The 22,109-nt window shown below is 39.6% G+C and overlaps 1 protein-coding gene across 1 annotated transcript in view; it reads left to right on the plus strand.

Annotated features, from left to right (window-relative positions):
• The first annotated feature begins 16,363 nt into the window (after positions 1 to 16,363).
• Positions 16,364 to 22,109, plus strand: part of MOB1B (MOB kinase activator 1B) — a 51,920-nt gene continuing 46,174 nt past the window's right edge. Inside the window, exon 1 of the mRNA XM_049630603.1 lies at positions 16,364 to 16,592. Within this exon, the coding sequence (XP_049486560.1) occupies positions 16,579 to 16,592 (14 nt within the window). The 5' untranslated portion in view covers positions 16,364 to 16,578. The remainder of the gene's footprint in view (positions 16,593 to 22,109) is intronic.

Here is a 22,109-nt window from a genome sequence, read left to right on the forward strand (position 1 = left end):
CAGAGTCAATGCCCTGGTTAGGAGGATGCAAATTCTTCCCCTTTCAGTTTCCATAGTAAAAGATGGGGCATGGAGTCCTATCAAAACCATACACAATAGCAGATTCTCCCAAAATAGGAAAAGGGACCTGAATAATTGACAAGAACAAAAAGCAACCCACAAAAACAATTTCGATAGGGGGCAACACCACCAATAACCAAAAAACCATACAAGATTTTAAATAGTGACAAGATCAGATTCATTTGTTCAATAGAAGATGGCTATAAAATGACTTAAATGATGCACAAGTGGACACATTGAAAAATAATTTCTCTTCTTCTGATCCCCAGGTTGATGTTTGCTCTCCCCAGTGACATTTTCCATTTTCTTGCATAATCATATATATGTGGATAGGATATTGCCTTTTATATGTTAATTTTAACTAATGAATTCTTTTATAGTTTATAATAGTTTTTTAGTTGATTCTATTTGGCTGATCAATTTTCCTGGTGTGGTAGCAGAATAATGACCCCCTCCCCCCACAACAGGTGCCCAAATCCTAATCCCTGGAACCTACAACTCTTGATAAAGATTCTCTCCTTGATCAAATTTTAATCAGGCTCCCTAGAGCCACCTTTTGAACTAGGTCTTGACCTTTGGGCTTCCATGTTTGTCTTTGCATTGCCCAGTTTTAGCAAGAATCCTGCTAAGTCAACTTAGCTAGGAACCCCACCCTTGATATCTAATCACTCCAGGTACCTGATCAAATTCCTCATCCTCCACCAACTGATAGCTGATCATCCTGGCCTGCCTTTAGTAACTAACAATCCTGTCAAGTTGGTTTAGCCAGAAATCCCGTTTACCCTTGATGTTTCCCCTTAGTAATTTTCCATCCACTGACCCTCGTCCTGTTCTTTGGTTGTAAATCCCCACTTGTCCATGTATTCAGAGTTAAGCCCAGTTCTATACCATATTCTTTTCCTCTATTGCAATAGTCTTGAATAAAATCTGATTTTATCACTTTAACACAGCTATGGTGCTTTTTTTTTAAATTTTTTAATGTTTATTCATTTTTGAGATGAGAGAGAGAGACAGACAGACAGACAAGAGCACAAGTGGGGTTGGGGCAGAGGGAGAGAGGGAGACACAGAATCCGAAGCAAACTCCAGGCCCTGAGCTATCATCACAGAGCCCAACAGGGGGTTCAAACCCATGAATCGCGAGATCATGACCTGATCCGAAGTCAGAGGCTTAACTGACTGAGCCACCCTGGCACCCCAGCTCCAATGTTTCTTTGACACTATGTTGTTACCCTGTATGGCAAAAAGGATTTCCAGATTATACTACATTAAGGATCCTGAGATGGGGAGATTATCCTGGGTTATCTGGGTAGATTCAATATAATCATAAAGACCCTTAAAAGATGGGAGAAAGAGGCAGAAAAGTTAGACAATGAGATGTAATGATAGAAGCAACTGTTGGATTGGTAACAGGCCACAAACCAAGGATTCTGTGCAAACTCTGGAAGCTGGACAAAGCCAATAATTGGACTCTTCCCTAGATTCTCCAAAAGGAATATCCCTGATGCTACCTTGATTTCAGCCCAGTGAAACCCCTTTTGGACTTCTGATCTCCAGAAATGTAAGATCATAAATTTGTGGTAATTTGTTTTATAAATTGTTTTAATTTCTTTATAAAACAATAAAGAAATTAATAACATGGTCTTTTAAATAACTCCCCCTTTTTTTAAAGAAATGATAGACTACTACATTATTTTTCTGTACCTTTGCTTTTTTCTCTCTTACTAATATATCTGAAAGACCATTTCTTTTTCTTTTTTTTTTTCTTTTTTACTTTTTTTCTTTTAGGTAATCTCTGTGGGCGTCAATTCACGACTCTGAGATCAAGGGTACCATGCTTTACTAAGTCAAGGAGATGCCCCTGAAAGATCATTTAAAATCACTTAAGATAGATCTGCCACTTTTATCTAACAGCTGCAGAATATTCTCTTTACGTTTATTTCTCTGATTTTTAAAAGTTGTGTTGTGATCTTTTTCTTATTGAATTACAAGAACTGTTTATAAAGCAAAGAAATAAGCCCTATACCTGAAATATGTTGTAAATACTCCAATTTGTCAATCTAAAATTTTTGTTATTAATATTTTTCATTATTGGCAAATTCTTTCACATATCAAATTTACCAATATGTGCTATATCTGTGTGGATTTGGATTCTGGAGTTGTGTCAAGCTTGGAAAGGTTTTCTTCCTGATGAGATTATAAAAAATTCTTTAGTGTTTTTTTCTAGCATTTTTATGGATTCAATTTTACTTTTAATCTTTGATCCACTTGAAATTCATTTATTTTTTTAAGTTTATTTTGTTTTGTTTTGTTTTTTTGAGAGAGTGAGAGAAAGTGCAAGCAGAGGAGGGGTAGAGAGAGAGTGAGAGACAGAATCTCCTCACTGTGAGCACAGAGCATGGAGCCCGATGCAGGGCTCCACACGAACTATGAGATCAGGACCTGTGCCCAAATCCAGAATTGGAAGCTTAACCAACTGAGCCACCCAGGTGCCCTGATCCACTTGAAATTTAATTTGGTATAAAAAATTAAGGTAGAGATCCAAGATTCTTCTGATGGCTATCCAGTTGTCCCTCACCATTTACTGAATAATCTACTTTTCTTGCAGTAATTTTATGTATTTTTTATCTATATCTTTTCTTTCTATTCTTTTCCATTGATCTAGCTTACTTTTCAAGATTTTAAACTTTGTATCTTTATAATGTTTTAATATCTGATAAACTGCCCCTGCCCCCACTATCTTTGTTTTTTAGAATTCTCCTGGCTAAACTTGTACACTTCAGTTTTTCTGGAAAATCCTATTTTTTTTTTTTGAAATTTCCATCTTATTGGTATCTTTGTTGGGTGGAGAATTGCATTAAGTTTATAGTTTAGAGCATTGATGTCTTCATATGACAGTGCCATCTTTTCATTTATTTAAATCTATTTTTAAATTTGTTTAAATTGATTTCAGCAAGAACACATTGTGTAGTATGAAATGGCATTCATTTAGGCTTTGAAAGACATTATTAACCATGGAAACTAAGAGCATTCTCCCCATAAGGTAGCTAGTGGCCTTTGATGTGGCCAGGGGTAAAGGGTATAGTCTAAACATTGATGAATTACTGACTAAGTCAGTCATCGCCCCCATCCTGGCAATTTGAATTACAAATGCAGAAATAATTTTCCAGTTGGGGGCAGGACAGAAGAAAGTAGAAACATTCATTATAACCAGTCCATATCAAATAAGGCCCATGAATTCTGCTGCTGAGTACTCCAGAGCTGTCTTGAGTCTAGAATCACTCACCAGTCTCCTTGAGACCTATGTGGCCCTATTAAGGCACCAGTTTTGAGGTTTCTTTGACATTCATCCTCCATTGTTCTTCTATGAGATTGTACAATAAACTCTACTATAAATGATCTAGTTGAGTAGATTTATAGTCTTAAAAAAAAAAAAAAGAGAGACCTAAGAGCGGATACCTTACAATTACATGTCAGTTTACAAAGTGCTTTCACTTACATTATCTCATTTACTCTATCAACATCTCAGTAAACTAATGAACTTCAGAGATAGAGAAATTTTCAGGCATCGTATCATTAAAAGCAATTAACTTCCAAGGCAGAAAAATCCTACACTGACACTTTCAATAATCTGAGGCTGTCTCTGGATAACTTCTAGAGACAATTTTTTTTCAATGTCCTCTAAACATGGTTGGGTATGAATGTGAGGTCGCCAAATGCATAGCCAATTTACCACCAAGTTGAGGGTGAAGTTGGCACACAGAGAAAGCCTGACTCAAGGGAACTGTAGAAAACTGGAGCTGGATCCACTGAATAAATGCCACCCTGAAAACTTCCAATCTTGAAACTTCATTTCTGTGAACCAACAAATATCCTTATTGTTTCAACCAAAGATAGTTTAGTTTTCTGCTGTGTGTAACTGAAAGCATACTATCTGATTTGGCATCAATTACATTATTACATGCATTCAAAAAGCGGGAATAGGGCCTTGGGAGGAAGATAAGAGCACCCATGACTGGGGAGGGAGGGGTGTAAGAAGCCTGGACAAAGGATGTTGCCTCGTCAGTTCACAGGTGTGTGTAGAAGAGGGTCTATGGCAGCAGACGGATTGGAAGAGAAGGGAAGAAAAAAGAAGTAAAAGGAAAAAAAGGTAAAGATAAATTTCATGTACTTAGTAGCCCAGTTCCTTCTAAGTTGCTTGATACTTTTAGTTTTAAAAGGAAGCTTAGAGTATAGTTATAAATCTGCAAGTAAAAATAGTAATTTCTGCAAATTAAATTTTGAATAGCACTATAGTAGTCCAATGTTTCCCAAACTTCAGGTTTTCTCACAGCACATTTAGATATTTGTTATGTCTAAGTCATGTCATGTCTGAGTCATACTTTTACCTAATCCTTTCTTTTAAAACAGTAATGACCAAGGGTTATTTTGCCCCTGGGAGGAACACTTGGCAATGTCTGGAGACATTTTTGTTTGTCATAAATGGGTGCTACTGGCATCTAGGACATAGAGGGCAGGGATACTATTAAAAATCCTATAATACACAGCATAGCCTCCCACAACAAAGAACTGTCTGGTCAGAGTGCCAAAGATGAGAAACCCTGATTTAAATTAGCTTGTTTTTCTCCTAAATTTCATAATAACTACCATTTATTGAGCAACAGTATTTTAAAAATATTGTTCTGCAAACTGAGGGTTGATGGGGGGTGGGAGGGAGGGGAGGGTGGGTGATGGGTATTGAGGAGGGCACCTTTTGGGATGAGCACTGGGTGTTGTATGGGAGCCAATTTGACAATAAATTTCATATTTAAAATAATAAAAATAATAAAAATAAAAATATTGTTCTAAGTGCTTCATGTGCAATATCTCATTGAATCCACACATTCATCTTATATATTAGTATTACCATTGAACTTATTTTACAAGTGAGGAAACTGAAGGCTACTTAATTTGTCCAAGGTCTAACAGCTAGCAAGTAGATGAACCTGAGTACTGTGATGCTAGAGATTCTGAGCTTGACCAATAAGATCTACTTTACATCGCTACTGTAAATGAAAACCATTATCACATGCCTTATGTAATAGAAGATATAAATAAATTCAATAAGAGCACTATTTTATTAAGCTCTAGCTAAATATTGTTGCCTACTAAAGTCTCTGGGTCTAAAGCCTGTGGCTCTCTCTCTTAAAACTGGAGACTATATGTTAAAGAGATGTTAAAGACATAGGCATCAAACCAAGACTTTCTCCTTCATATAATCAGAAGAAATAAAAATTAATTTAAAGGGGAATAACTTTCTTAATATGTGACTCAATATTATATAAAGCTGTGTTTGTGTACTACTTATATTCCCAACCCTACAATAATACAAAGCCCTGGACATTTGATTCCCCATAAATTAGATAGTACCTGGGTTCAAATTCGGGGTCTCCTACTTACTCCTGGTGTTACATTAGATGTGATTTAATATCCTCACCCATAGAACTGGGACAGGGACATCTGCCTCAGTGGGTTGTGGTAAGAATTAAATGAGTATAGAACCTTGCAAGATTCCGGCAGAAAATTACACAGCCATAAAATAAATATTAGTTCCCCTCATTTCCTGAACATTCTGTGGTCTCTTTCCAGTACTGGCTTAGATTCTCATATGCTTCCATGATTATACAAGCTCTCTAAGAGCCATGGCAGGATGGGCAGCCACAGTTGGCTCCAGAGTATTACCAGAAACAAAGAGCTGCTTTCAGTCCTATCCCAAGTAGCTACTAAGGCCTCTTGGGAGGCACAGCCTTTTGAGCCATGCTGAGTAGCCACCAACCACCCTTTCCCAACCCCCTGGCTCCTGTGATGGTTGTTGATGATCTGGGGAAGATTTATGGAAATTGTAAGCATGAAGGCCCTGTGACAGTGATTCTAATAGATGACACAGGTCCCTGGAGGTTGCCAGAGGCAGGAAAGAGTCAGGGGAGAAGGAGGAGGCTTTGTTCCTAGGAACAGAGTTGTGGTTCCATCTTAATGTCTTTGCACACACACACCTGCTCCAGTTTTAGACCTGCCATTTGACCATGCAGTCACTGAGTTATGGCTAAAAGCTATACTTTAAATATTCACAGCACTTCCTATAGAACTAAATTTACAGTTCTGTGATATCAAGTAAAGCAGAGTTCAACTGAGCATTGGAACTATTGTCTGCTCGGTGGTCAGAACACCTTGTATCTTTATGCTGTAACTCTTGAATTTCTTCCCTACTTGATTCCTGATACCTTTACTCCTCTAAAATATTGCTTTAATAAGTTGAGATTTCATGCCATAATTAGGGATAATGAATGAAAATGCAAATACAGCTAGAGTTAATGCATTGACAAATCCAAACTATCTCCCCCCAACTAGAATATAAACTTCTTGGGGTCAGGGACTTTGTTTTGTACCCTACTATATCCCCAAGTGCTAACATAAGTAACTAGTATATGGTTAGTACTAATAAATATTGTTGAATGAATGAGAATTTGTACTAAGGTAATTAGTTGTAGCAGTCAACATGTCCTTTGTCTACGTATGTATTTTTTTTTTTCATGCTTCAGAGCTTTACACATGTGGCATAATCTTTCTGTAATGCCATGTCTCTGCCTCTTACTCCTCTCTCACCCCTTCCTGATCTGGAGAAAGTCTATTAACCTTTTAAGACTTGCTTCTTGAGACACCTGGGTGGCTCAGTCAGTTAAGCCTCTGGCTTCGGCTCAGGTCACAATCTCACAGGTTTGTGAGTTTGAGCCCCATATCAGGCTCTGTGCTGACAGCACGGGGCCTGGAGCCTGCTTCAGATTCTGTGTCTCCCTCTCTCTCTGCCCCTTCCCTGTTCACACTCTGTCTCTCTCTGTCTCTCTCTGTCTCTCAAAAGTAAGTAAACATAAAAAGCAGACAAACAAAAAAAGACTTGCTTCTTTTGGGGCATGTGGGTGGCTCAGTTGGTCAAGTATCTTGCTTATTGATTTCAGCTCAGGTCATTATTTCACAGTTCATGAGACAGAGTCCCAAATCAGGATCTGCCCTCACAGGGTGGAGCCTGCTTGGGATTCTCTCTCTCCTTCTTTCTCTGCCCCTCCCCTGATCACACACACTCCCTCTCTCTCAAAAGTAAGTAAATAAGCAAGTAACTAACTAAATAAACAAATACATAAATAAATAAAAATAAAAAAATGCTTTATTTTGCACATGAAATCTTCCCGCCATTTTCATTCTAAAACTCTTCCCCTGTACTCAAATGGAATGATTGGTGTGGAAACACAGAGTAGAGCCTATAAATAAGGGATTTAGAAATAGTTGGTCAAATTTCAAGGTGGGACGGATTATCCTGGGCTTCTTCTCTGCAGATTCTTCTTGGGGGTTCCTGGGTGGCTCAGTCAGTTAAGCGTCCGACTTCGGCTAAGATCATGATCTTGCAGTTCATGAGTTTGAGCCCAGCATCAGGCTCTGTGCTGATAGCTCAGAGCCTGGAGCCTGCCTTGAATTCTGTATCTCCCTCTCTCTCTGCCCCTCCTCTGTTCACATTCTATCTCTCTCTCTCTCTCTCAAAAAAAAAATAGGGAACAGTTTAAAAAAAAAAAACTGGTCAAATCTGTAGATTCTTCCTGGTTACCCTGATGCTATACAAACCTTAAAAATAGTGCTATTTGGGGAGGGTTGAAATATTTCTCCCGAGGAAAAACTTGATTTGACTATCTGGGACCAGATTTCTATTGGTGAAGTGCAGGGGAATTATATTGTGTAAAGCAGTACCTCACATCTCCAGCTATAAGAGGATTGTGGCCTGCTCAGGTTGCTACGGTTGTGACCATGACAACTATGAAAAACATGAGAGGGGTGCCAAGAAGAGGGAGTGGTAGTGGCCATAAGTGAGAGAGAACAAATGGCCAGGAGTATGGACAGCCTAGGGTTCCTGGGGTCCAGTGGTTGTAAAGGCAGGGATTTAAGACCATATTGCAAGATCTGACTTCCACATCTCATTATTTACATTGATGCAAACCCTGAACCGCTCATAACTAATCTGTTTTATTCATCCATTCTGCTTTAAGTTACTCTGAGTAGGGGACTGGAGATGGGGGAGGCAACCTAAGAACAGAGGGCATAACCCAGAGGGCTGCAGCTCTTGAGAACAGGCACTATCTTATTAAGCCAACTGTGAATTTGTGTGGGTGAAAGTAACAGCTGCTGATTCTTAGGATATTTTTAAGTTGCAGCCAGTTGGGATACTTTCTATGCCTATATATGGTCCTTCATGCTAAAGGACCTCATGGAGATGGGTGGGCTAAAAACATAGACTCCTTGCAACTGCAGCATCATCTCTTAGTCTTTGGCACCACATAACCAGCTTGCTCTCTGGGAAACTTTAGCAAGGTTAAAAGTTAAGCAGCTCATCTGACATACACAATAGTGACTTCTCCATCCCCCCCCCCCCCCATTGTTGCTAGGTTTCTTTGAGATTAAAAGAGAGACTTATTTGTTTAGTCCCCATACACTTTCAAGCTGCTTAGCTACCACATCCTGTGCACAACATGTACTCCAGGCAAACAAACTTCTAAGCCTACGGCAGATTGAAGCAGTAAGCTAGCCTATCCAGAATGAGCCCCCCCGGAGTCCATGTGCTATATGAAGCAATCCAAAACACAGCTGGTAGAGTTAATTTTAGGCTTTTTGACCTTGGCAATGTCCTATCAATTTGGGAAAAGCAGCTTTGAATAGGTTCAAAAAGGACCCTTTCTCCTCCTCCCCCCAATGCAGCTGCCTGGAAAAGTGTCTACAAGGTCTAAGTTTAGTGGGAAAAAACAATCAATTGTGGACAATAATAAACTTGACAGATAAAGACAGTCAACATTTATTGGGCGAGTGCATATAGTCCATGCAAGAAATCTTTTATGATTTTTGTCCTATGAACTAAGATTCTAAAAATTGTATACCAAAAGTAGCAGCTTCTAAAAAGTTCTAAGACTGGCTTCTTGAAAACAAAAAACAATTTCTATGTCATGGTGCTTCAAAACACCAAAACAGAGAAACTTAACAGAAGACCATGGGGGAATGGAAGGGGGAAAAATAGTTACAGAGAGGGAGGGAGGCAAACCATAAGAGACCCTTAAATACAGCCAACAAACTGAGGGTTGGTGTGGGGGTGGTGGAGGAGAGGGAAAAATGGGTGATGGATATTGAGGAGGGCACTTGTTGGGATGAGCACCGGGGGTTGTATGTAAGTGATGAATCACGGGAATCTACCCCTAAACCAAGAGCACACTGTACACACTGTATGTTAGCCAACTTGACAATAAATTATATTTAAAAATAAATAAAATGTACATTGTAAAAATAATTAAAATTAAAATTAAAAAACCCACCACAAGTGGGTTGGCAATGATGAGAGGGGAATAGAAGTTTTATTAATTTGTGCTGTTTATAAATATAACAGGAATTTATATGCAAGGAGTAAATACATACCAGCTATTTCTCAATGCACAGGATCTAATTCTCTGACCAAAATAAGTGAGGTCCTGGGGCACCTGGGTGGCTTAGTCGGTTGGGCGTCTGACTTCAGCTCAGGTCATGATCTCACAGTTCATGAGTTCGAGCCCTGCATCAGGCTCTGTGCTGACAGCTCAGAGCCTGGAGCCTGCTTCAGATTATCTGTCTCCCTCTCTCTCTGTCCTTCCCTGACTTCTCTGTCCTTCCCTTGCTTGTGCTCTATCTCTCAAAATAATAAAAAAAGAAGGTGAGTTCCCTTTCATATATGCTCACATATAACATAGGCTTTTCCTTACTGAAACTTACACACTTTTTAATTTTGCTTTTGTCTGATTACTTGTATTTCCCAATGACCTATAGGACTCATGATGTTTTTTGCTTCCAGAGGCCCATAATAGACAGTAAATGCTTGTTGAGTGGACGAATGGTATGTACGTCATCATTCTCTTAAATCTAGCATTTTATTGCACAAACCTCACCTTTAAAAGAATGAACAGCTTGAATTGGAGGGAATTGGGTTAGGGTTGGGATCAATAGAAGATTTCTTCTTCCCTTGTAACACATTAAATAAGCTTTGTGTTTTGATACTTTATGGCTTTTAGTGATAAATGATTGCACCCAGAGACACCAAGTTTCATGAACCAATCTTTTACACTTCTTTTTAAATTTTTTCAAAAGTTTGTTAATTTTGAGAGAGACAGAGAGAGCAAGTAGGGGAGGGGGAGAGAGAGAATCCAAGGAAGAGAGAGAATCCCAAGCAGGCTCTGATCCATTAGCGTGGAGCCCAACATGGGGCTTGAACCCATGAACTGTGAGATCATGACCTGAGCAGAAGATCATGACCTGAGCAAAAGTTGGATGCTTAATGGACTGAGCCACCCAGGTGCCCCACTTTCATTCTTTTCTATTATATCAGAATAATATGCCCTTGAGAAGCATTTATAACCATACACTGGTTTGTGTATAACTATACATGTTTGTCTTTAATGAAGCAAGGTATGGAATTAAGATCTAAAGGGCATTAATGAGGGTTAGGTTGAACTGCTAGCTATGTTAAGTGGGATTGTGTAGCATGCCAAAATTCATTTAGGATATATTCATTCTAATTTAGGTCATTATGGAAATGGGCAGAAGGAAATGGGATCTACTGAATTCAGCTTGTATGTACAGCTATGTGATTTTGAGCAAGTTACATACATAACCTCTCAGCATTAGTTTCCTAATCTATACATGGGGGGAATAACACCTAATACCAACCTTATGGGGTAGTGTAAGGAACAAATGACATGAGGATAAAATATATGAAAAGCTTAGCAGAGTGACTAGACCATGAGAGGTAGCTAAAAAAATACGAGGTAGCTAAAAAACAATCTTATGCAATAAACCAATTAGATAGAATAATTACCACATCAATCTAGATGTTATGTAACCAAAACACTCTTGCACAACAGAATGCACTTGATCAGGTTACTAAAGATTTGTTGCCTAGGTGTACTTTTTCTATTGCTGTGCAGGTATCTATTCTTTCCCAGTCAGATCACATTTTAGAATCAGAAGGAATCAGCTACTTAAGAAATACTGAGGCCCAGATTTAGCCACGGGGTTTGAATTTGGCATTTCTTCTCCCTGGTATTAACTGCATTTCCTTTTAGTTTTATATATAAAAGAATATCTTTATATAGGCAGAAAAGGCTGGGTGATATGAGGGCAAGGAAAGAATGCTCTGGTCCAAAAAAAATCATTGTTCTTTTTTTTTTTTAAGTTTTTTTTTTTTTTAATGTTCATTTATTTTTGAGAGAGAGAGGGAGAGAGAGAATGGATAGGAGAGGGGCAGAGAGAGAGGGAGAGAGAATCTCAAGCAGGCTCCGTGCTATCAGTGCAGAGCCCCATGTGGGGCTCAAACTCACAAACTGTGAGATCATGACCTGAGCCAAAATCAAGATCTGACGCTTAACTAACTGAACCATCTAGGCACCCCCAAAAATCATTGTTCTGTATCAGCAAATTTTAAATTCCCATCACTAATTAATACTTCTTCTAGGCCTTTACAAAAGGAGACCTGCTATTTATTTGTTTTTCTTTTTATTATGGAAAATTTCAAAACTAAACAAAAGTAAATAGCACAGTTTAATGATTCTCATATTCTTATCACCTGGCTTTGACAATTATCAACTCACAGCCAATCTCATTTCATTTATACTCCTACTTCCCTCTCCCACATTATTCTGAAGCAAATTCCAGGCATATTATTTCATCTGTAAGTATTTGGTACATATTTATAAAACATAAGGGCTCTTTAAAAAAACATAACTACAACATCATCACCACAATAATTAGTCCTTAATCATCAATTGCCCAGTGTTCAAAACTTTCGGATGTCCATAAATGACATAAATATTTGTTATTGTTCTTTTTCACATTGCTTGTTTGAATTAGGATGTAAGTGAAAGCACACCTGACAACTGGTGGGTATCTCTCTTATGTTTCTTTCAACCTCTAGGTTTCTCTTTCAGCTCTATTTTTCCTTTGTAATTCATTTGTTGAAGACATTGGGTCCTGTATCATTTCTCCACAGTTTGGATTTTGTTGATGAATCCATGTGGTGTCATTTAACGTGTTCTTTACCATATTCTCCTGTTCCCTCTATTCCCTATAATTTAATATAGTTGATCTAGAGGCTTAACCAGATTCAAGTTCTCTTTTGTTGGCAAGACTTTTTCACAGGTGATGATACATTCTTCCACTAGGATGCATACAAAGTATGGTTTTCTCCCTGTGATACCAGCAGCCATGATTAATGCCTAGATCCAGTAATTTATTAGGGGTTGCAAAAATGGTGATATTCTAATAATAATTAAATCATTCCTACTGTTTTTTTAAATTTTCTTTTTTTAACGTTTATTCATTTTTGAGAGATAGAGACAGAGCGCGAGCTGGGGAGGGGCAGAGAGAGGGAGACACAGAATCTGAAGCAGGCTCCAGGCTCTGAGCTGTCAGCAGAAAGCCCGACATGGGACCTGAACTCACGAACCATGAGATCATGACCTGAGCCAAAGTCGGATGCTTAACCAACTGAGCCACCCAGGTGCCCCTGTTTTTGTTTTTTTGTTTTTTTAACTGAAATGTTTCTATAAGGAGAAATTTCCTCTTACCCACTATTTGGAAACTTGGCTTTAATTAGTGTTATCTTACCTGGGAAGGGTAACATGTTAGTAAACACATTGGAAATGATTAATCTGATAAAAAGTATGATGAATCATCTCTAAGGTTGTAGAAACCATTACCTTGAGGGAAAAGGAGATTATAAATACACCTGAAGTAGGTAAGTGGTGATCAGAAACCAGAGATATCTGGGAAGAGAAGTAAAGAATAAACAGATGCTTACAGGTAATGCTCTGCTATGTCTATCCTTATCGGGAATATAAATTCCTATTTGCAAGTCCATCTTATGGTTTCAAATACTATTTACTTACTGAGGTCTGCATTCATGCCTGTAGTTTGGATCTCTCCCTCTGCTTTGCGCAGTAGTCAAAACTCTTCCAGACCTCACTACTTTGATGTCTAATAGACATCTCAAAGCTAACTAATCTAAAATAGAACTTTGTTTTACCACCAAATTATCACTCAGACCTTCCCTATTTCAATAAATAGCTATTTCCATCAGTTGCTAAAGCCAAAATAATAGGAATAATCTTTGACTCCTTTCTTTCCCCAACCTGCACAATCACCAAGTGCTGTTGGTTTTACCTTGAGATTATTAATTTCTCCTATTATTAATGACACTACCCTAAACCAAATCACAACTGAGAAACAAATGGACTATTACAATAGTCTTCTGGTTTCCCTTCTGACATGTTGGCCCCCTCTGGTCCATTCTCCACAACAAGGGAGAATGATCTTTCCAAAATGTTAATCACGGATCATGAGCTGATAATTGTTGAAGCTGTGTGATGGATTCATCATATTTCTTCCCTTCTATATATGTTTGAAATTTTCCAAATTAAAAAAAAATGAAATGTTATTCAGATTATTTTCTTTTACTTCTCTGCTGACTTCTTAATGTTCTCAGAATAAAATCCAAATGCCTTGCCTAAGCTTGTCAACCCCAGCCTGCCCTGTCTACATGTCCAGTCTTCTCTTACGCCATTCTTCTTGCTCACTCTGCCCAGGCCATAACCTTTCAACTCTAAGAACTCTTTAAGCTCTTTCTTATCTTAGAGCATTTTCACTTGTTATTCCCTCTACCAGGAAATGCTCATCCCCTAGTTCTTTGCAAGGCTGGCTCCTTCTCTTGTCTCAGGTCTTAGCAAAAATGTCACCTCCTTGAGAGGACTTTATGAACCATTCAATCTAAATTAAATCCTCTTCGGGGCACCTGGGTGGCTCAGTTGGTTGAGCTTCCGACTCCGGCCCCGGTCATGATCTTAGGGTTTGTGGGTTTGAGCCCCACATTGGGCTCTGTGCTGACAGCTGGAGCCTGCTTCGGATTCTGTGTCTCCCTCTCTTCTGCCCACACTCTGTCTCTCTTTCTCGCTCAAAAACAAATAAACGTTTAGAAAAATTAAAAAATAAATAAATGAATTAGATCCTCTTCCTTCACCATTATTCTCTATGACATTATTCTGTTTATTTCCTATCTTACCAGAATGTATAACTATCTTGTTTGTTTATATTTATATATGTAAATATACTTATAAATTTGAATGGATCTGTAAAGATATTTGAAAGCATATACCCACACATGTTCTGTTGTATTCTATTCTATTCATGCTATAGTCTCAATTCTTTGAAAAACTGGTAAATACAAACTTTAATAATCTTTCATAAACAAAGATTTATAAACAAAATAAGTTTTTGACCAGGAGAGGAACTTCTTGAAATTTTAAGAGAAGAGTGATATGAAATATGGATTGGTGAAAGTGCAATTGCAATTAGAAATGTCCATTTGAATAAATCTCTATTTGGTTCTAAATTTCCCAGTGCTTTCGAAGCCGAATAATTTTAAGTGACAGCCATGGTTTGATTTAAATGTCTAACCTCTGGAATTATATTCCATATTATTAACATGACTATCATTTTTAAGACCAATATATTTAAGTTTTATCAGCTGTTAATTTCAGGCAACTCTCCTTGTGGTATGAAAAGAACTCAGCAGGTACTTTAGCAGATTCTCTCCTCTGCCAATTGTTATCCTGATTCAGTGTCATAGGATTCATCTAAATTGTGTTTGAACAAAAGCAAAACTATGTAAGACAGCCTGCCAAATCAGGGAGCAGATGGGGACTGTCTGCCAGTCATTTGATGGATGTCCCTGACATGACAGACTTTTAGAACTGGAATATCTTAGAGATCATGAAATAATCCAAGACCCTCCTTTTGAAAGGTGTGAACTGTTGTTCTAATAGGTTAACTGATTTACTCTTCCCAAACATAATTTCCTAATCTGGTAATTCAAGTCTTACTTTCAGAAGACCCTTATGGAATTACATAATAAATTAGTACCAAATCAAGATCTGGGCTTTTGTTATAAATCCATTATTTTCACTATATTGAGATAAATCCTTTCCCCCCTTCTTTCCTGCATCTTTTGAGTATTTAAGTCTTCCCAAATTATTCCAGTGACCTCTCCTGTTCCCAAGATAATGTCAAGATTCCAATATTTTCTTCTGTATTTTTTAAATGGTTTGATTTACCAACATGCCAAACTAATAATGCACCAACTCAAAAGCATCTAGTTCATATTGGTACTTCCTTCATGTCAGTTAGCCCAAAGTGGGTTAATAGCTGCACATTATTTATGTTCAGGTTCTTTGAAAACTTACTTGTGGACTTGATGCATGTTTTAAGTAAAGAAGATGGACATCTCTTGTGTAAAATAAATGGGTACTTAAATTGATAATGTTGTGGTAGGTTGGTTATAGTGGCAATGCTGATTAAGCATTTATGGGGCCTAAGCCAATTATAACCATTCGGCACTCTGTTGCACAAAACATTCTAGAGGCTAGAATTGATTCAGTCCCCTTTATAGAGAGCCTTGCATTTCACAGTTAAGGGGTTCAGAGCCAGGCTTTATAATCCATTTAAGAATGCTCCACATTGAATATGTCACCACAGCAGTTTTCCCAGCTGCTGATGACACCATAGCTTGCCTGTTGAGACAATAATGGATCCTGACCTCTCCTAGTTCAGGGTTTTAAAATACAACCATAAAACAACAGGGACCTTGAAAACCCATTTAGACCCTTTTCTCTCCTCTGGGGGAACCACACCCAACCCATTCCAAACACGTTAAACTTCCTCCTGTTTTTATATACTAGCAAAGAGACTCCATAACCTTTTACCATCCTGTGCCGAACACTTACAGAGGGCATAATTCTGGTGGCAATTCCATCCCTCACTGCAGAACATCCCGCAGCTGAAGCCCACTTCCTTCCTGACTGCTGAAACCCAGCTAAGCAGTTCGGAGCGCTTTTCCACGACCCGCAACTAGGTGGACAGTCCTTGACCAATCTGGTGGCCCCAGTGCACTCGCTGGGGGTGGTCCGGGGCTGCAAAGATGTCCAGAACTTGAGGGACCCGGGGCCACAGTGGGAGAGGGAGGGTCGGCGCCCGCCGCTCTCGCGAGAGTTCGCGGGGTGAGGGCGGTGAGGGACTGGAGACTAGGAGTAGGGGGAGGAGGAAGAAGAGGAATCCGAGGAGGGGGAGGCGCGACAAGCAGCTCAGCAGTCACGGCGGCTGTTCTTCGGAGAGCAGGCGTGTGGCCCTTTCCCCGCCTTCTTTCCCTTCCCCTCCCAGTGAGTGATTCAAGCCGTGCGCTTCCCACTTCCGCCCCCTCCGCCTGCCGTTGGAACTAGCAAAGCCGAACAAGTTGGGGCCGTCGAACAGCTGGCGCTTCCCTTCCTCCTCCTCTCCTCTTCTTCTCTCCTTCCCTCTTCATCCCTGGCCGCCGCCACCGCCGCCGCCGCCGCCCGGAGGCCTAGAAACCGCAAAGCCCCCAGCCCACGCCGCGGCAGACATGAGCTTCTTGTTGTGAGTAGCCAGGCCCCGCGCGCGCCGGCTTTGTTCGGTCGACCAGGGCCGCGGGCCCCAGCTCGCCTTGCCCCGAGCTGCCCGGGCTAGGCGTTCCCACTGAGCAGGTCTCCGGTAGCCCTTCTGGTGCGCTGGCGCTGCCTGACGGCCGTCGCCTCCCCAACCCGCTTCAAGCTCGCTTGGAGTCCTCCAGCCCCCACAGAGGCTCTTTCTCCCCGGACCCCGAGTCCCGACACACCCCGGTGCCTGGGTCTGCATTCTCCATCTCCGCATCTTTCCCTTCGTTCCACTCTTGGGTTTGTTGGTTTGCACGCTCTGCATAGATACCTCCCACTCCTCCGCATGACCTTTATGCGTCGCGTGCCGGGTGGTCTTTCTCCGTTTCGCTTGCCCATTGCTTTTTTCTGGATTCCAAGCACACAAGATCGGGCGTTGTACTTTTCCCTGTCACCCCAGCACCCTTTTAACTTCCCTCTTAGGTTTTAGGAGTGGAAAGTTGGAGTAACAAGTCCTGTGGATGTAACACATCCTTAATGAGGCGGCTTTAGGATCAGGATTCCCAGGTGACAGCCCAGGGTCTTGGAGTGTGGAGCAGCTACTTGGTTCACCGAGGTGCCCTTCCTCCCAGTATGCTCCCCAGAAAAGTACGGGCTTTATCTTTTTAGACAGCCACCAAGCAGTCCGGGAGTGTGCTCTGGGTTGATTAGGTCCGCTGGGGAGTTATTTTGCAGATCATTTGTAAATGCCAACTTAACGTCACATTTAGTGCTGGTCGCTATTTCATTTACCTTTATTGCAGAAGAGTTTGGGGGGATGGACAGAAAGATGGGATGGCCAGATGGGGGTATGGAGGCAGCAGACAGCCCCAGGTCGTCTGAACACCCTTGGAATTCCGCGTTTGAAGGCTTCGTTGTGATTCACTTTTGTTTGATCTGTGGTTAGAAAGCTAATAAAAACTTGGAGGTTGAAACTAACATCGTATACTCCTTTACTGTTGTGGACAGAATAGTATTTTTCTTCACAACAGTAGCAATAGCAGTTCTGTTCCCATTCTCTTCTTTCCCCACCTGTAATTTTTAGTCATCACATTGGCACCTGGATCCTGAGAATTTAATTAACCCTTATTTTCACAGGCCCCTATGTAGAATATTAATTCTTTTTCGAGTGTTCAGGCAAAACTGAGTGACCACAGAAGGCTAACTGGCAGGCCAGCTTGCTAACATTTCTCATGTACACAGGAGGCCTGGCTTGTGTCATCCTGCCTAACACATGTGAGTTTGTGAAATCTCTTCCTTAGGCTCATCCTGGAAGTTGATTTTGAGTTTGTCATGTAGGTAGTGATAGGAGGATTGGGGGACTTCATGAAAGTCCTTGTTTCCCATGTTAGCTTGAAACGAGATTTCCAGGTATCTCAGCTTGAAGCTTCTCATCTTGAGTGTATTTTTACACTGCTGATGTTTGATTTCTTCAAGAATTAAAAGCTGTCTTCAAAATAGCAATGTAGATGATGTCTGTAACTGCTGCTAATGGACTTGTGTCTCTTGGAACTCTGAGCTAAATTGGTTGAGGCAGGGAAAAACCATATTTGGCTGAAACTAGGGATGGAGAAAATTTTGGTGGTATTTTCTGAATACACCTAGAATAGTATCCTATTTATACAATGCTCAGTATGTAATAGTTACAGAAATGAAGTGGATAAGTTTATTTTTTCTGAAGCATATTAGTTACATAAGAAAAGTCTTGCCATAACTGATGTATGTAAATATATGGCACATTAGAGGGTTTGTACTATTTGGGGTACAATTTTTCAGTCAGGTCTCATGTAGCAGTTAATATATTCCCAACATTGGATTGTGTTTGACAATCCAAAAAAGTTAATCCAACACTTTTGGTTTTGGTTTTTGTCCACTAGTAGTTCCAACGCTAAATTGAAGATCTCATAGATATAAATAATTATTCTCAGAAATGAAAGAACAAAGTTTTGGTTATTTCATCTATATGTTATTTGGTATAGCTTCCTGAATATTATTTCTCCACCAGGAGTTGATCAGAGAAATTAAGAGTTGCTGTTTAGGAGTTAAATATAAGTATTTTCTGGGCATCTGGGTGGCTCAGTTGGCTAAGCCTCTGACTCTTGATCTCAACTCAGGTCTTGATCTCAGGGTTGAGAGTTCAAGCCCACGTTGGGCTCCATGCTGGGCATAGAGCCTACTTAAAAAAAAAAAAAAAGTGTGTGTGTGTGTATACACACATTTTTCTCTAGTTCTTAGAAGCTTACTTGGAAGGCTAATGTAAATGGTTGTAGCTGAGGAAGTAAGGGCAATGTGAGATATGTTAGTTAATGAGGATGCTGACTCATAATTCCCGAGGGCTTTAAGACAGAAGGAAAGAATTATTGTTTAAAAAAATAATTTATCGTGCCAGGCACTGATGTAGGCACTGGGTATCATTTATGAACAAAACAGTAAAAGATTCCTGTATTAGTTCAGTTTATGTTTTGGTAAGTGACCATAAACACTGAATATCAGTAAATTATACCACATGGTAGGAGGACATAAGTGCCAGGAAACAAAGTAAAGCAGGGTAAAGAGGTTTTGGGATGGGGAGATGAGGTAGATTAGGTAATACCCAAAGGGTGTCCAGATAATCAGCAGCAGTGATACCTTTTGTAGCTTTTGTGCAGATGCACAGAATAAATTTGTACAGCATGTGTAGATAAGATTGGGACAAAGCTTTGGGTGTGCTGCAGACTGGCCTTTGGGTATCTTTAATAAGCTAAATTCCCAACTGATACATAGAGAAACTTCACAGGAACCTAATTTAACTTAATAGACTCAAATCTTTAAACATTGTCAGCACCTGCTGTATGCTAAGCATTGTGGACAATGTGGGACTCCAGAGTGATCGATGGCTTATAAATCGTCATCTGTAATAGATGCAGTACATGGGGGTCTAAAGAATATGGAGCAATTTGTCCGATTTGGGCTGGAAGAAAGCTTTGTGAAAGAAGTGATGGAATATATAACAAGGGTTTTCTGAAAGGGGAAGGGGAAGTGGAAGATTTCAGTCAGAGGAAACGTCATAGAGACATGAATTTGCTTGTGAATTGTCCATTTTCAGGTTTGTCCGAAAAGCTGTAGAATCTTGGAGCTAGATGAGATCTATAAGTAACATAGCTTACTCAACCTCTTTTTGGTAAAGTGGCAAAATCACCAACTTTAGGTTATTGGCCTGATTATTGGCATGGGTTAAATCAAAATACAGCCCTCTTAGGGTTTTTCCTCTCTTGGCATTTTATGCATATAAAATTCAGGGAAATTTAGGATCAGAGCTCTTAACGTTCACTCAAAGTGTGTTCACTGAAAATACTGAGTATTCTCTATATTTCTTGCATTTTGGAATTGCTAGTCTCTTCTGACCAGTGAAATTTTACAGAAATATTTAACTTGAAAAAGACTTAGGCCTTATTTCCTAATGTAGGGCTACTTGGTTGAAACAGAGTTGAAACAAACACTTGTAGTTAACTTTAAAATGGAAGTCTGTAGGAAAGGTGGTTTAGGGATGTGAATGAGTATAAACCAGATCTGTTTCTGTATAGGCAGAAACAAAGAGATAGATAGAGACAGGAAGGAAATTTTTATTAAGCATTATGTGAAGTAACTTCAATGTAAGGATAGAAATTTAGGAAAGGAGACCCAGGGTTATAGCTGTGTTTATGTGTCCATCTCTGTCTTCCTTCTCTTTTTTCTCCCTGCCCCCTTCCCCAGATCCATCTTTGTTTTTTGTTTTAAATTTTAAGCTTATGTATTTATTTTTGAGTCAGAGAGTGGGGGTGGGGGGAAAGAGAATCCCAAGCAGGCTCCGCACTGGTAGTGCAGAGCCTGACATGGGGCTCGATCTCATGAACCATGAGATCATGAACTGAGCGTAAATCAAGAATCATATTGTTTCAGTTTTGGCTAGTGGGAGTCCTATTCAGGCTGGCTTTTGTGTCCCTTTGACTTGTCTCTGTCTTTTTGTGAGCACTACCTAACTTTCTGGCACAACCAAATGTTCCAGGTTTATCCTACACTTTCTCTGCCCTGGCCCTGGAAATGGTTATTTCTCTAAAGGTGTAGGTTCTGTTCATTGAAAAATAGTATTTAGAAAACAGAATGTGGGTGATAGATATGCTTGTTGGTTCAGATGTGTTGCTGCTCCCAGACCTTCTCATTGGACTGTGCTAGAAACTAACATATCCACACACGTTTACATGTGCATATATTTTTTTCTATCTGTGTATATTGAGTACATTAACTCTAATACCTGCAATGTTGAGCCAAGTAGCACAGGGTTCCTTCTAGCCTTCTCCCTTTACATATTTTTCACTTCCTTCTTTGTTAGTGAGAAACTAGGCTCCCATAATCCCCAACATACGTATTTGCTCAAACCGCTGTGTATAGCCATTCTCCTAACCCAACTCTTCCTGGCCACCCTTCTTGTGGCTTGGGCCTCCGCATGTCATCTGAGCATGTGTGGGCCCCTGCTTCCACCATATCATGGTTGAAGGCAGTCTCAGACTCCACTGGGTATGGTGTGAGTGTGACAGTAATCTAATTTTTTCCCTATGAATCCTGTGTTTAGGATCAATACCTCAGACATGTTGGGAGGATTAGAGATACCGAATGGAAAAAGCCTAGCTCAATAAATTGTAGTTAAGTGCAGCAGTTCATTATCAATAACTCAGCAGTGTTATGACTGCTGGTAGCTGTTATTATTTTTTGTAAGCATCTTCATCATTTCTGATTACTTAAATCCTAGCCAATTTCTGTAGGTTTCTAATCACATGTATCAGTACTACGATTTTCTGCAGTTAGAGCTTAAAAGCAGGGGTTTGATTGAAGGTAAGCAAATATTTGGGTAATAGTTTACCTCATAGCCAAGTAGCCTTATAATTACTATTTATAAAGGAAAGGTTGGATTTTCTTTTATTGCTACTATTTTCTCTTTCAGCCTAAATCCTTTTGTTCTCAAATTGAAATTTGATGGGAATAGTTCAATAGTGGTAGTATTGGCTATTAGAGGAATATTTTTTGTGTATGTTTCTTTGTAGAAATAGGTGATGGAATAACTTAAAATACTTAATACTCACTGTAAATATGGAATAGTTAAGTGGAAGCAATAGAAGTAAAAACCTTTTATGGCACATTTTCCAGTATCTTGGTGCCTAGATCATGTTTCAGGCAGATGAGCAGCAGCATGGCCTTTCTGCTCTGTAGAGAGTCTGTTTATTAATTAGTGCCCTGTAGCATTAGATTTAACTACTGAAATAGCTTTTTGTTTAAAAACTCCCTGTGGTTATAGTTTTTACTCACATATGCCTTGTTCCATTCTTCCTAACTCTTCCCCACATCCTGCCAAATATTTAGCTGGCCCTTTTGTTTTCAACTCTTAGAAATTTCACTTTTGAATCCGTGAACAACAAACTGATTTGTCAAAACTGAGTTCTCTCAACTGGAACATAGCATTGTTTTGAGG

Source organism: Panthera uncia, chromosome B1, assembly GCF_023721935.1.
Source record: "Panthera uncia isolate 11264 chromosome B1, Puncia_PCG_1.0, whole genome shotgun sequence".
Taxonomy (NCBI): domain Eukaryota; kingdom Metazoa; phylum Chordata; class Mammalia; order Carnivora; family Felidae; genus Panthera; species Panthera uncia.